Source organism: Microcaecilia unicolor, chromosome 3 (genome assembly GCF_901765095.1).
Source record: "Microcaecilia unicolor chromosome 3, aMicUni1.1, whole genome shotgun sequence".
Classification (NCBI taxonomy): Eukaryota; Metazoa; Chordata; class Amphibia; order Gymnophiona; family Siphonopidae; genus Microcaecilia; species Microcaecilia unicolor.
Window position 1 is genome coordinate 74,188,482 of NC_044033.1, and position 14,924 is coordinate 74,203,405.

A 14,924-nucleotide genomic window follows, 5' to 3' on the forward strand; every position below is an offset into this window, starting at 1 on the left:
AAAAAAACATATAATCAGATTGCCTTCATAGATCAACAGGTTATCAATAGAAATCAAACAAAAAAAAACATGGAAAAGAAAATAAGATACCTTTTTTATTGGACATAACTTAATACATTTCTTGATTAGCTTTCGAAGCCTACTTATAGATCAACAGGAAATTTATTACAGTGGCTAGCTGCCAAATAAGAAAACGTGCCACAGAAAACCTGTTTGTAAACAACCTGTTTTGGACCTGGATATTAATATTTCTATGCGATTATGTTATTTTGTTATTGAGATGGACATGGGGGACGCCACTGCTTGCCCTGGGATTGGTAGCATGGAATGTTGCTACTAATTGGGTTTCTGTCAGGTACTTGTGACCTGGATTGGTCACACTTTTGGAAGCAGAATACTGGTCTAACTCAGTATGGCTATTCTTATGTTCTTAAGATCTTTCAAAAACCATATGCACATTCAGACAGCATGTATGACAATATATCAATTTGTGCGTTACGATTTTGCATACCTTATTTGCCAACCCTCACTAATTCAAACACTTGGTTCACACATCTCCCATCCACATCAGTGAACTGGTGTCATTGGGTCTAGATTAATCATGGATATTTTGGGAATATTTCTGCCTTGCAGTTTGTATTTTACAAAGAGGTAGAGTCTGACTCTGTGTATACAAATATGTAGGCAGATAACAGAGCAGATGGTTAGGTCCCAAGCCTGTCATGTGGATAAAGTTGACACAGTTGATATAGTGTATCTGGAGTTTCAGAAAGCTGTTGACAAAGTCCCTCATGAGAGATTCCTGAACAAATTAAAAAGCTCTAGAATAGGAGGCAATGTTCTGTTGTGGATTGGGAACTGGTTAAAAAGATTTTTTTAAAACAGAGAGTAGGGTTAAATGGCCAATTTTCTCAGTGGAGGAAGGTAAATAATGGAGTACCACAGGGTCTGTGCTGGAACTGGTGCTTTTTAACATATTTATAAATGGAACATAGTAGAGGCCAACTGAATTTTGGTTTCAGTTTCAGAGCTGAAAATGACCTGAAATCCAGTCGGTCTTGTTTCGGTTTCGGCCAAAAATACAAGTGTGTTTTCGGCTACAACCAAAACAGTGTAGTGTCCCTAAAATTGATTCAGCCCCTCCACGCCCCCCCCCCCCCCCCCCCCGAACAGAAGTTCTCCTCTGGAACCCCCAACTTCCTGGAGGCACTCCTCCTCCCGGGGCCTACCTTACAAGCAATGGTGGCCCAGCAGTGCAGTCAGAGCAGGAGCAATTCCCACTCACTCCTGCCCCTGCCGGTTCTCTTGTCAAATGGCTGCCATAACTTCTAGTAGCAGTCCATGACATTGCCGCCAGAGGTCGCGGCAGCCATGTTGAGATTGGAGTCGGGATACCCAGAAATCATAGCCAATCGTTTGCCTGAACCATGGGGAGCAGAGTGCCTGGGAAATCATCCAGAACTTTTCTTTGACCAGATATTTGTTCAAGGCCCTGAGGTCTAGGATGGGATGAAATCCCCAATTCTTTTTGGGCAAATCCCCTCTCTTCTTCCCTTAGTGGAACGAGGTTGGCTGCTTTTATACTGGATATGTTCTGCTGGAACCAGTCAAAAGCTCATCCCCTACTTAGCCTGGGGAGCTGGTTGGGAATTCTGGACCCATTGCTGATGAGGATGGGCGCATGAGGTCTAAGCCTACTGGGGAGGGCAAGTCGAGGGAGTGAACCTATGCTTTTGAGAGTAGTAGGAACCCTTTCGACTTCCACTCCTCAGAGGCCACAGAAGGAATGAGCTGAGGCAAGGACTTTATGTCAGACCCTTTCTTAAGGAGGTCAGCGACCTCTTCCACTTTGTCTCGAAAAAGATTGTCTCCTTGACAAGGGACGTCTGTCAGTTTTTCTTGAACCACTGGTTCTAGGTCTGAAACACACAGCTCAGTAAAGAAAAGGCAGGAAGGCAAGAGCTAATCTCCCTCAGAAAAAGCTTGTGACAGAGGAAATTGAAGATGCGTCTTCATTGCTTCGTGGATGAAGAAAAACTGTGGGTCTCATGCAAGACGGACAGGCAGGAAGGCACATGTACATGTGTGATTACTACTACTACTTAACATTTCTAAAGCGCTACTAGGGTTACGCAGCGCTGTACAATTTAACATGGAAGGACAGTCCCTGCTCAAGGAGCTTACAATCTAAAAGACAGGTGTACAATCTAAAGACAAGTGTACAATCTAAAGACAGGTGTACAATCTAGTGACAGGTGTACAATCTAAAGACAAGTGTACAATCTAAAAGACAAGTGTAGAGACAATCTGATAGGGCATACTATATTTCTCGAAAGGTTAGGTGCCGAAGGCAGCATTGAAGAGGTGAGTTTTAAGCAGAGATTTGAAGATGGGTAGGGAGGTGGCTTGGCGTAGGGGTTGAGGAAGATTGTTCCAGGCATAGGGTGAGGCAAGGCAGAATGAGCGGAGCCTGAAGTTGGCAGTGGTGGAGAAGGGTACTGAAAGGAGGGATTTGTCCTGAGAGCGGAGGTTACGGGCGGGAACATAGGGGGAGATGAGGGTAGAGAGGTAGTGAGGAGCCGCAGACCGGGTGCATTTGTAGGTAAGGAGTAGAAGCTTGAATTGTATGCGGTATCTAATCGGAAGCCAGTGAAGTGACTTGAGGAGAGGGGTGATATGAGTATATCGGTTCTGGCAGAATATAAGACGTGCGGCAGCGTTCTGAACGGATTGAAGGGGGGATAGATGGCTGAGTGGGAGGCCGGTGAGGAGTAAGTTGCAGTAGTCAAGGCGAGAGGTAATGAGAGCGTGGACGAGAGTTCGTGTGGTGTGCTCAAAGAGGAAAGGGCGAATTTTGCTGATGTTGAAGAGGAAGAAGCGACAGGTCTTGGCAGTCTGTTGGATATGCACAGAGAAGGAGAGGGAGGAGTCGAAGATGACTCCGAGGTTGCGGGCAGATGGGACGGGGAGGATGAGGGTGTTATCAACTGAGATAGAGAGTGGAGGAAGAGGAGAAGTGTGTGATTGGCCTGCCAAAAGCTTCCAGAAGATGAAGGAGCACTGGGCAGCATCTGTACCGGGGCTCCATAGATGACATCACTCAGATGAGAGAACATACCATCCTGCTTGTCCTCGGAGAATACGTAATATTTTTCTTATTACAATATAGTGAAAAGAAAATCAACCCCAATTTTCTTCCCTTCCCTATTCCAAACTCCTTTCTCAGCGAGCATAACCAAAATCATCTCTTTATTCTGAACTATTTCCCCCCTTCCCCCATTGACAAAACAGCTGGGATAAAATACTCCCATTCTCCTTTCACAGAAAGGATGGGTCAGAAACTAATTAGAACCTACCAAAGGCCTTCTCTCATCAGTGGACTGGAGCACAATTCACCCACATTCCTACCAACAACTTTTCCCGCTTAGGGTTCCAGTCTCTCTGAACATATCACCTTCTAAATTTCTTCCTCACTTCATAAATGCCTCATAAAAGCAAACATTTCCAATACAACTGATGTACAGGCATTATGGTTGATGCCTTGAACACTGCTAGATGGTCCCAAACTCCAACTAAGAATTTTTATAGCACTACTAGAGATACTCAGTAATATATAGGTACACAGAAGAGCCAGCTGCTTCCCCCTGCAGCATCTGTAAACCTCTGGGGAAGAGAGACAGAAAAGCATTAGTCACAATCAGCTGACCCAGGCCAGACAGCTATCCCCATAGCCTCTGCTGAAAAACAACTTCAGCAAATCCTTTTTCACATACCCTATTAGAAATTTATACTCCCTATTCTATTAGGAAATCTTCAAGCTGTAACATTTTAAATTCAATTCATCGATATGTAGCTCTGTTTTGCTAAAAACATCTTTAAAGTTTTGATATAGACGAAAAAAAAACTATTTTTTTCAAAGTTTATTTGACATCAATTTTTATCCCCTCCAGTATCGAGAGATAAAGCAAGGCACTGTGCATGAGAGAAAACCTTCAGATGTGCTGACTGGAAACCTTTACTGGATTATGTAGATCTTCAAACACAAATTTTTAAAAATGAACATTAAAATTTACTTATACTGAAATAGCTTACATTTTCTGAACAGAGTATATAATAATTCCATAATTGATTGGTACATTACGGTGCAGAAGTATTTATGTAGAATCTGCCTGATGTTTATAGTTTTCTAAACTACCAATAAACAGGCTTAATAGACTATTTCTGTTTAATGGAGGCAATCAAAGCAAAACTTTAGATCTGCATCTGTTAATTACAGCATCAACACCCTGGATTGCCCACTTGTTTCACTGATTTTGGGGCATGCATCCAACTTTTAAAAAATATATATTTAACAAAGTAGCAGCATCGAGTTAGGTGGAAATACACTGATTTACAAATAGTCAGATCCCCTGGAAGCAGACTCGTTGGGAAGGATGCCTCCCTCCAGTTCCACCAGATCTCACTACTACCTGACGATTGTTGTAACAAATGATATTATTCACACTAGATCTAACTGGGGCACATTTGCTCCAATGTCACAGACGATGCTGCAGATATTGGACCAGTGGCGTGCCAAAGGGGGGGGCGGTCCGCCCCGGGTGCACGCCGTTGGGGGGGTGCCGCGCATCTGTCAGCAACGCTCGTTCCCTGCTCCCTCTGCCCTGGAATGGGTTACTTCCTGTTCCGGGGCAGAGGGAGCAGGGAACGAGCGAAGCCGACAGGCGCGCGGCACCCCCCCGGCAGGTACAGATGCACCCGGGGGGGGGGGGGTGTAGTTTCACCGGGGGGAGGTTGTGTCCGTCGTTTTGCCGCTGAGGGGGGTGCCGCGCGTCTGTCGACAACGCTCGTTCCCTTCTCCCTCTGCCCCGGAACAGGAAGTAACCCGTTCCGGGGCAGAGGGAGTAGGGAACGAGCGTTGCCAACAGACGCGTGGCACCCCCCCCCCCCCCAGCAGGTAAAGATGCACCCGGGGGGGGGGTGTCCATCATTTCGCCGGGGGGGCGCATCGGCGATCCGCCCCGGGTGTCAGCCACCCTAGGAATGCCACTGTATTGGACTGAACTGATGTAGAGTGACTATGATATAACAAATTATATACAGTGTACAAGTTAAATACTGTACTGCCATGTCTACCATCTGTGACAGCTTTTGTCATCTACTGGGAACCAACAGCTTGCATGGGACCTACTGAAATAATTTCAAAATTAACTGTCAATAATATTTTTGGCCAACACAAGGCAAGTATTAATACAGCAGCCAGATTGATATATGGTAAAACACGATTCAAAAGTGCTAAACCCCTACGAGAAAAGTTGCATTGGCTCCCAATCAAAGAATGGATCATCTTCAAAATCTGCACTTTGTAACACAAAATTATCTACGGCGTAGTACCAGGATACATGACATACCTAATAGATTTACCAACCAGAAACAGAATCAGATCATCACGAACATACGTAAACCTACATTATCCATATTGTAAAGGACTAAGATACAAAACTATTTACGCATCCAGCTTCTCCTACATAAGCGCTCAACTTATTTGGACTCCCAAATGCTGTGAGAACAATCCGTGACCACTTAAACTTCAGGAAATCACTCAAAACTCACCTCTTCAAAAAGGCCTATCCCACCGATCCAACATAAATCCCAGCACCCAGCATAACTAATATTCATACTGGACAATTTATAATCTTCACTTCCTTCAACCTCATGATGCCTGATCCACACCTACCTCATCTGACCACAATATAACTTTGTATCTGCTATCAACCGAATTGGCAAACGCCTCTACGGTACTATGTAAGCCACACTGAGCCTGCAAATAGGTGGGAAAATGTGGGGTACAAATGAAACAAATAAATAAATAAAAATATCTTCCACTTGTACTTTTAAAGTACTACACTGATGCGGCCCCTCAGAACACTACTACTACTACTAACTAGCATTTCTAAAGCGCTACTAGGGTTACGCAGCGCTGTACAATTTAGACATAGAAGGACGGTCCCTGCTCAAAGAGCTTACAATCTAAAAGACAAGAGAACAATCTAAAGACAAGTGAACAATCTAGAGGACGAGTGAACAGTTAATCTGATAGAGTGGATAGATAGGGGCATTCTGTCACATGTATTTAGGAAGTTAAAGTATCAGGCATTTTACCAGTTATGAACAAACAAACAAAAAAGGTTGTTTCACTGTCTGGAAAATCAGTAAAAATATTTTTGTTTGGTTGGGGGGGGGTTTTTTGGGGGGGAGGGGGGTCATCCTCTCTACTTCATTTATTTCCAGAAGAAATCTATCAATAGCATGTGAATCAGAGTACATGGTACGTTCTTTGGGTTCTCTCTGGATTCCACTTTCCTGCCTTGTATCTTAAATACAAAGGTGACTCAGTTTCAGAGGAGGAATATATCAATCATATCTTCTTACACTAAGACTTATCAAGGGACTGCCTGTATTTTTTAAAAATAATTATCTTTACATTTTCTATTAAAATAAGCTTACAGTTTCAAAACATTACGAGAGCTGGAATTTTAGTACTCTGTGCAAAAACCCGAAGGCCAACATTTCTAAGATCTCCCTTTTTTTTTTTTTTTTGCTTATACATAGTTCTTCAGTCCCTCATGCTTTCAGTAGCTAAACCTAGACAGCTGGACCTGGTCTTCTTTTTGAGATATCACTGCCATCAAACAACTTCCCACACTGTAAAATTCATAACACGATCAATGATAATAGAAAACATTTTTTGAAAATTGTTTTGAAAAGTGCTCATATATTGTCAAGAGGACAATCACAAACCCACTGGTCTTATACTGCGTCCAGAGATATATAATCATCACATATTTTTCAAATTTTTGTGCCATCAGTACCATCAATAACAACGTGCCTTTTGTTTAAAAAGAGTTTAATAGATTTAAGTACTTAGCTTATTTCACAACTAAATTTGGGACCCAGATAAGATTACTTATTACTTAAATCTACCCTTATTACTCCCCTTCAGATAGGCTGTTTTCCTCCTATTTAACAGTGGTGCTTCTTTTTAAAATAGCCATAGTATGCATTCATGATGTTTACTTTTGTTCAGTGATTCAGATTTATGGTTGCAGAACATCACAACAATGTGGTTGCTGGAATACAGGAATTGTAGGGTACATATGGATAGAACTATTACCAAAAGGCAACAAGAAGGTGGTAAAGAGTCTCTATAAAAGTCATTGGTCAGACCTCATCTAGAGCAGTTCTGAAGACTGCATCTCCACAAGGATACAAGGTAGAGGCAGTCCAGAGAAAAGCTACCAAAATCACTCACATAAGTTTTTTAAATTATACATGGTTTAACTTCAATTCATTTGATTCAATTAATTCATCTTCCATCTACTATAAGGGGTAACATACTAGATCATCAGATTCCTTCATTTAAGGGGGTTCATTTTTAAAAGAAATTGCTAGAACGATCTTTTTTATTGCAAGAAGGGCAAATTTTTAATCGTTTAACATAGGTAGTAAAGCCACCTCTCTCATATATTGTGTTCCATAAATGTTTGAAAACTTACTTGTTCCAAAAATAGGCTTCTACCATTTATGTTTCATTGTGTACTGTCTACATTTGTAACTTTTATTGTATTCCAGTTTGGACCATCTTTAGGATTAAGCGGACTATAAATGCTTAAGGTTGATTAGATTAAAGATAAAACTAGAGGTCATGCATGGCCTATTGACAGTCAAGTGCTACCTTCCATATTGCGTAGATTATCCTCAAGATCGGCCAATAAACGAAGAAGGAACAGCCTTTGTTTCAAGAGAAAGACCTTACATTTGACATTAGCCAAAAAGTTATCATGTTCTATATTTTTTATGTTATCCAGTGTACTGGACTGGTTTGAGGATCTTAAGACAGCGCACAGACAACCCCATGATCTAGACAATTCCAACAGGAAACTTGGAGTTCTGAAACTTTTTTGCTGAAAATATTATTCACACAACTGATTTCTCTGCTGAAAACACTTCTCATCCCCTCCACCCCACCCCCCTTCTAAGCACAGCCCTTACTCCCATCTAGTCTCTTCACTGTGCCTGCAGGGAGGCTGCCCTTTAAAATCATAATCTGCATTTATTATAGATGGAAAGGAATCCTTAAATCCAGGTGTCAGAGGCAAAAAAAAAAAAGTCAACATTTCTTGTACCACCTGTTTCCATTCTCCCCTTCCTACTTGAAAAGCAGAGGTTTTGGGAATAGCTTTATAGTTCTGCTTTGAAACCATATGTGTGTAGCCACTGGCTGGATTCATAGAAAAGTAAAGCAGAGAACTGACTGTTTAAGGCTCATTTCTGAATAAATACTCCAACCCCCACCCCACCCCCAAACAAAAAAAAATTCTTAAGGGAACATATTACTCGCCATTGCAGTTGCAAACCCTTAACTCTTAACAGGTTTACTTGGCAGAGAACAACATAACAATGGAAAATGCTGTCGTCTCTGCAGCAGCTGACCTGTACATACGGTTCAGTTTCTGCCAAACTAGTTCCTGTGGAAAACAGATTGTTAACAATTTTTAATAATGTTACTAAAGTTTAGACAAATCAACAAGCCATCATCATTTAATTTTCCACAATACTGAGCAGCAATGGGGAGAACAAAGGAGGGGTGTGTGTGTGTGTGTGTGTATTAATATGTATACACATACATATCACTGCTCTCTCTAAGCTAAGCAGGAGTCCTGGATGTAACCCGGGGCGGATCGCCGATGTGCCCCCCCTGGGTGCAGCGCCCCCCCCCCCCCTGGCGAAATGACACCTCCCCCTCCCCCCCCCCCCCGGGGTGCACGCCGCTGGGAGGGAGTGCGCGGCACGCACCTGTCGGCTCCAAAAAGTTCGCTAACTTCGCTGCAGCTCCCTCTGGCCCGGAACAGGAAGTAACCTGTTCCAGGGCAGAGTGAGCTGAAGCGAACGAGCGAAGATAGCAAACTTGGAGCCAGGCGCGCGTCGCGGCACCCCCCAGCGGCATGCACCCGGGGCGGGGCGGACCGCCCCCCCCCCCCCCCCCCCCCCCCCCTTGGTACGCCACTGGCAGGAGTCCTCCAACTATAGGCCTCACAGTGGAGTGAGCTGTTTCACTATCACATTTTCAATGGTAAGGAACAGGCAAGCTCTGTAGGACTCCAGGGAACCTGCCCATCCCTAACAATTGAAAACAAAATATTGAACCACCACCCCACACTGGTAGAAATGCAGTTAGAGGGCTGGCACTCAACTTAAAGGGACAGTGGAAAAAAAAAATATATATATATATACATACACACACATACATACTTACATATGAGGGGGGAGTAAGGTGGACCTAGTTATTTAGTTATTCATTTTTATATGGAAAGAAAAAATTTCATAAGTTCTACTAGTAACAGAAATCCACCACAAAGCATTAGGAAATTCAGTAAACAGTGGTTTGACAAGGAAGGTAAAGCAGGGACCGACCTTCTGCGTGCTGCAGCAGGAGGAACACAGACTCCTCAGAGATGATATACTTGTGCAGGAACACCATGTTAGGCACGCAGCGGGGGACGATGGTCTTTCTGCTCCTGCTGCACTCACTGCTTTTCCTCAGACCCTGACAGAGAACAGAAAGGTCACTTGTACCCTCGCCTGCCTTTGGAGCCTGCTGTGCTCTGTGCTTATCAACCAAACTAATCTATCCCAGTTATGCTGGGCTTCAGAGAAAACCACTCAGCTGCTGCTTCATGCCCCTTGGTCCCCTGAGGCTTGGCTGATGGCATCTGGCAGGTATCCAGAGAACAGAAGATGGCACAAAGCTGCCATTAAAATCAATTACATGGGTCAATGTTTTTATTAGAATCTCTCTCAAACTAAGTCATCAGGATGACACTCGGTATTATTTCCCTGTGACCTTTCTTTCTTCTTTATCTTTCTTTTAACAAAGACACCTTTAAATCAATCCAAATTTTAAAGACAAAGGATGGCCGCTTCTCCATCCCCAAACACACACACTATCAAATGCACCCATATTTCCATAAACATTGGAAAGCACCAAGTTACATAAAAGTGGCTGGAAGAGAACAGGAAAACAGCAGATAACCTCAACTTCAAGTAGATAAAAGTTTTAAGAAGGAAATTCGTACCACTGGAGGTTAAATCTGATCCACCCTTCTAATGAATGAAATACAAAAGCATTTACAGGGAAACAGAAGGCTCAGAGCATGACTGTGAAGTGACGTACACAGGCAGAAAAACACTCTAGGTGCACTAAGCTTCAGTAATGAATGTCCTGAAAATGTAATATTACCTTAGACCAAAAAAGTATGCTTTTCTTTGACAATCAAAAATAGCAACTTTTACTCGTTTTTCTTATTTTTCTGGCCCTTGCTGTTTCTTTTGGACTTCCAGTTCGGCCAGAATCCGCATCTACTCATGTTGTGACACTATGAACCTTGGTTTACAATCACTGGGGATTTTTCTTCCATTTTAACAAGGTCCAATCTAGGTCATAGTGACAATTCTCAGTCAGAAGCTACGGACTGCTAGTTCCCTCAGAATCTAACCAGTATGTGTCACTGTTGAGCAATGAGTGGAGCTCCCTACCACCTCGCCTTCCCCCATAAGGCTATATGAATGCTGCCTTCATGCCATAACCATATCCTTCATTGATCTGAAAATAAGTTGAGCTTTGAAATCAGATTGAAGTGTTCCACATGGCAGCAGCCAACACCATCAGATGCACTGGGTGGATCACTAGCTTCGGTGTTTGGGTGCAGCTGGACAATTTTGTCAAGTAATTAGTCAATGCTACCTTGCCATCAGTTAGAGTGGGTATCACAGTATGCCCAAGCACAGTCACAATATGTTGACTGATAAGACATGATGGATATCTCCACTGGATTTTAATTCATTTTATATTGCATGGATGAAATTCACACCATGATAAACGTATTGTTTTGTGGTCCATATTAAATAGAAGTGTGACTAGAAACACAGCAATATTCTTCCGCCAATGCAAATAAAATAAAATAAATTGTAGCATAGGAGGAAGGTGTCCATCACAGACAGACAGGTTATGAAGGTCTTTTTGGTTCTAGAGGGTCTGGATTCAAACAGAGGGTGAGAAAGTTGAAAGAGCTGTTTAGAGTATGATTAACAGATACATTTTAGACATACACAATAGTTATGATGAGATATCACAGGAGACCCAATAAAACATTTCATTGCACAACTAAGATGAAATTCTCTAATACAGAAAATAGTGTTTTTGCACCTACAAATGTTGAGAACTCTCCCTCCCCCTCACAAATCATATTAATATTTTCATAATTCTCCCTTTCTCTTGGCCTCTCATGTTCTTCTTTTTTCCAATTCCTCTTCCCCAACCTCTTTTATCAGTAATTTTCAGTTCTACCTTCTTCATCCTGACAGTTCCCAGTACAAAGCAGGTAATCTATGGCACACCATATACCCATAGACTCCCTTCCAATGACTGTCACACCCTCTTTCCTTGCACTCTTCCAAGCCCTACATCTTAAGCCATATGTCCTGCCAAGTAGTTAATGTCCCTTTTGCTTACTCCTTTTCTCTCTTCTCTCCCTCACAATCTCTCCTGCAACTGAGGCATTAATAAGCATGCTGCCCTTGCCCCAGATGTCCCTCCCTTTCTATTTTGTCCCCCCATCTGTCCCTTTCCTTCCCTCCTATCCAGCTTTGACCTGCCCCATACAGTAATCAAGAACTGTGTGTGTGTGTACACACACACATACATACAAAGGGAGTATTACCTACAAGTTGGCTAATCACCAAACTGGCTACAGGGACTAGAAATCCTGCCTCCAGATGGCTTTTTACGGTTACCATTGGCAATCTGGTAAACGGATGACTGCTATCATTTATATTTTAATGAATAAATTACACACAATTATATAACTGTGTTAATTCCCTCTCAGGAGTCTGATACCATAAAGAAACCACTTATCTTTTGGTCTTGTTATAGTAAGTGGTAGGCATATTTCTGGATTAAGGTCTATGGGTTATCATTCATGACCTCAAACTTTTATCTAACTTTTGCCCTTCCTCCTCCCCATACCCTCAAAGATGGCTGCAGGTGACATTACGATACCCAATATAAGCCTATTCAACTTTCCCACTTAATCACATATTGTGCCAAACAGTAACAGCATCAATATGCAGGTGTGAAAGGATGCAGACTAACAGCCCAAAAAAAAACAAAGAAAAAAAACTACACACACACTCTACTGTGGGAGCCTTTGCAAAGGTTACAGTCTTAGCCAGTACAAAACAAAAAAAGAGCGTTGTATCAAAGGCCCAGTGAATCTCATTCAAAACAGCATATATTGCTACCAAGACTCTGTGCATGTCGCACAGTGCAGTCTTTTAAAATCTTTCCCAGATATTAGGTTAATATATATTCCATGTGCACTTTAAACATTTGAATAAATCTGATGGAAACATAAATGAAATGCATTTCAAATATTTGTAGGCCAGCTAAACAAGCAGTGCTTTAAAATGGAATAATACTAAAATTCTATTTCCCAATAACCTGTACCTGGGCTCCACATATGAGACAAGACGGTCGTCTCTTCAGTGGCAAAAAGCAGGCTATGGGAGAAAACTAGAAATACATTAATTTGGGTTATAATAAAAACTAAACAATGTAAAAAATCAAAACTGTTGTAATAAACAAACTATACTTACTTTTAGAATAAAAGTCTGTTGGTTTCTGGTATCCAAAACTAGTAAAACCTAAACAAAACAAAATTTCAGTTGGCATTATGAATAATGTTTTAGTGTACATCAAGATAACCATCTTGTCCCCCAACATTTCTCTTTCTCCTTGATGAAAATTTTGCTAACACTTATTTAAAAAGAAAAACACTGGCATATCCTCCAGTGTAACGGTCCCCCTGGCCCATGTCAACAAAACTAGTTAAAGGGAAACAGAGGGAAGGGACAGTGGAAATGTGGTGGCCTAGGAGGGAAGAAGATTAGAGACACAGTAGCCTGACTAGAACACAAGAAGAGGAGAACAGGGATACAGAATCCCAAGGAAGAAGACTACATGTATGATACTCTAAGGGCCCTGTTTACTAAGCCACACTGTAAGCACACTAACTTTTTAGCGTGCGCCAAAAATTAACAAGCGCTAACAATAGAGACGCCCATTATATTGCTATGGGTGTCTCTAGAATTAGTGTACACTAATTTTTAGCGCGTGATAAAAAGTTTGTGCACCTACAGCGCAGCTTAGTAAACAGGGTCCTAAGTGAAGAAAAACAAATTGCAGGCATGGCAGTCCAGGGGAAGAAGAAAAAGAGATTGAATGTGGGAAAAGTCCTGGAAAGAAAAGGAAGGAAACTAGAGGTATAATGCCCTGGAGGAGAGAAGGAATGAGATTGGAGGTGTCTCTACCACTTCTGTGAGTGAGCACAACCTAACAAAAGCTCTAGAATGTTCCTGTCTGTTGATTTGTCTGTCTCAGAGCAAAATAATTCTCAGAAAATTTAACAGAATGGGATGAAACTTGACATGGAGGGGAAAAACCAGTAAAAAGACACCACGTTTGAAAATGGGCTAAACAGAATGGAGGATTCTAGAGAAACAGGCTCCCCTCTGCCCCCCCCCCCCCCCATAAAACAAATCCTGCTCAATGCATTCTATGGGAGAAATCATTCCAACTTCTGTAGCATAGAAACTTACGTAGAATAAAATATAGTAGTTAGGGAATTCCACCTTTCAAACCTGCTTACCCCACTCTTTTCTCTCCCCAAACTGTCCTCTCAGCATAAAAAATACCCAGCTGCAACTGCCCCACCACTCTACAGACTGTCCTCACAGCCCAAACTACCCACCTGCAGCTCCCCCAGACCCTAAACTGCCCCATAAAACAAAAATCACCCCATTCATAAGCCCCACCATGCAGCAAAATACCCTCATCCCCAGAACTATCCCCTACAACAGTCACATCCCAGAACTGCCCCACCCCAAACAACTACCCAACTTACCACCCTGTAAACTGCCCAGCTCCCCCAAAAAACTACCTGCTCACAACTATCCCATCAGGCCTCAAAGTGCTCCCACTTCAGAACTACCCTACCACCTTGCAACCTGTTGCTCCCCCAAAACATACCCCCTGCAACTGCTGTATCCCCAACGGCCCTCTTGCAACCGCTCCACCAGCTCACAAGCTAACCCACCCACAAAAACTGTTCCAGAAAAACTACCCCTGCATATTTTGCGCAAACACCCCTCCCCCAAAATACTTCAGGTCCCACCACTGCCCAAAACCACTCCTTGTAACTGCAAAATCCCCAAAACTATCTCCTGCAACTGCCCTACCATCCTGCAAATGTACTACTCCCAAAAACAACCTCCTGCAACAGCACCACTGCCACCAGGCAAATTCTGTTTCGTCCTCCAACTATCCGCCCCCAAACTTCCCCATCAGCCCTAGCTACCCCCCACAAACACAAAACATGTAAAAAGCACACAACAGAAACACACAAACGCACATAAACATGCAGAGAGATTGGAAAGAATTCCAGGAGCAATGCTCTATGGGGGTCTCTTACAAAGCAGCGCTAGCGTTTTTAACTTGTGCTACAAATCAGCTGGCGATAAACGCTGAGTCGCTCATTAAATTCCTATGGGCGTCTCAGCATTTAGCTTCACCTGATTTTTACTGTGAGCTAAAAATTCTAGCACAGCTTTGTAAAAGACCCCCTATGTGTCTTGCCTACTTTTTTTTTTTTAGAAGATATACATGCATTGTCCTGCACAAAAAGAAAAAAAAAAACACAGTGTATGAAGAGTTCTAGTAAATAACAACAACAAAAAAAAAGCTATCTAACTACAGACCTGGGAACAAAAAAACCATAGCAAAGCATCAATTTTATACAGCCTCAAAATCA

At 42.4% G+C, this 14,924-nt stretch overlaps 1 protein-coding gene and 1 long non-coding RNA gene across 5 annotated transcripts in view; one reads left to right on the forward strand and one right to left on the reverse strand.

The window, feature by feature from the left end:
• RPS6KC1 (ribosomal protein S6 kinase C1) overlaps nucleotides 1-14,924 on the reverse strand; it is a 335,059-nt gene that overhangs the window by 97,975 nt on the left and 222,160 nt on the right. For all 3 annotated transcript variants that reach the window (XM_030196044.1, XM_030196043.1, XM_030196042.1), the window contains 2 exons: nucleotides 12,712-12,759; nucleotides 9,472-9,604 (listed from right to left, as the gene is read on the reverse strand). In XM_030196044.1, the coding sequence (XP_030051904.1) occupies nucleotides 9,472-9,604; nucleotides 12,712-12,759 (181 nt within the window). The remainder of the gene's footprint in view (nucleotides 1-9,471; nucleotides 9,605-12,711; nucleotides 12,760-14,924) is intronic.
• Nucleotides 1-14,924, forward strand: part of LOC115465521 — a 74,547-nt gene that overhangs the window by 28,060 nt on the left and 31,563 nt on the right. The window lies entirely within an intron of this gene.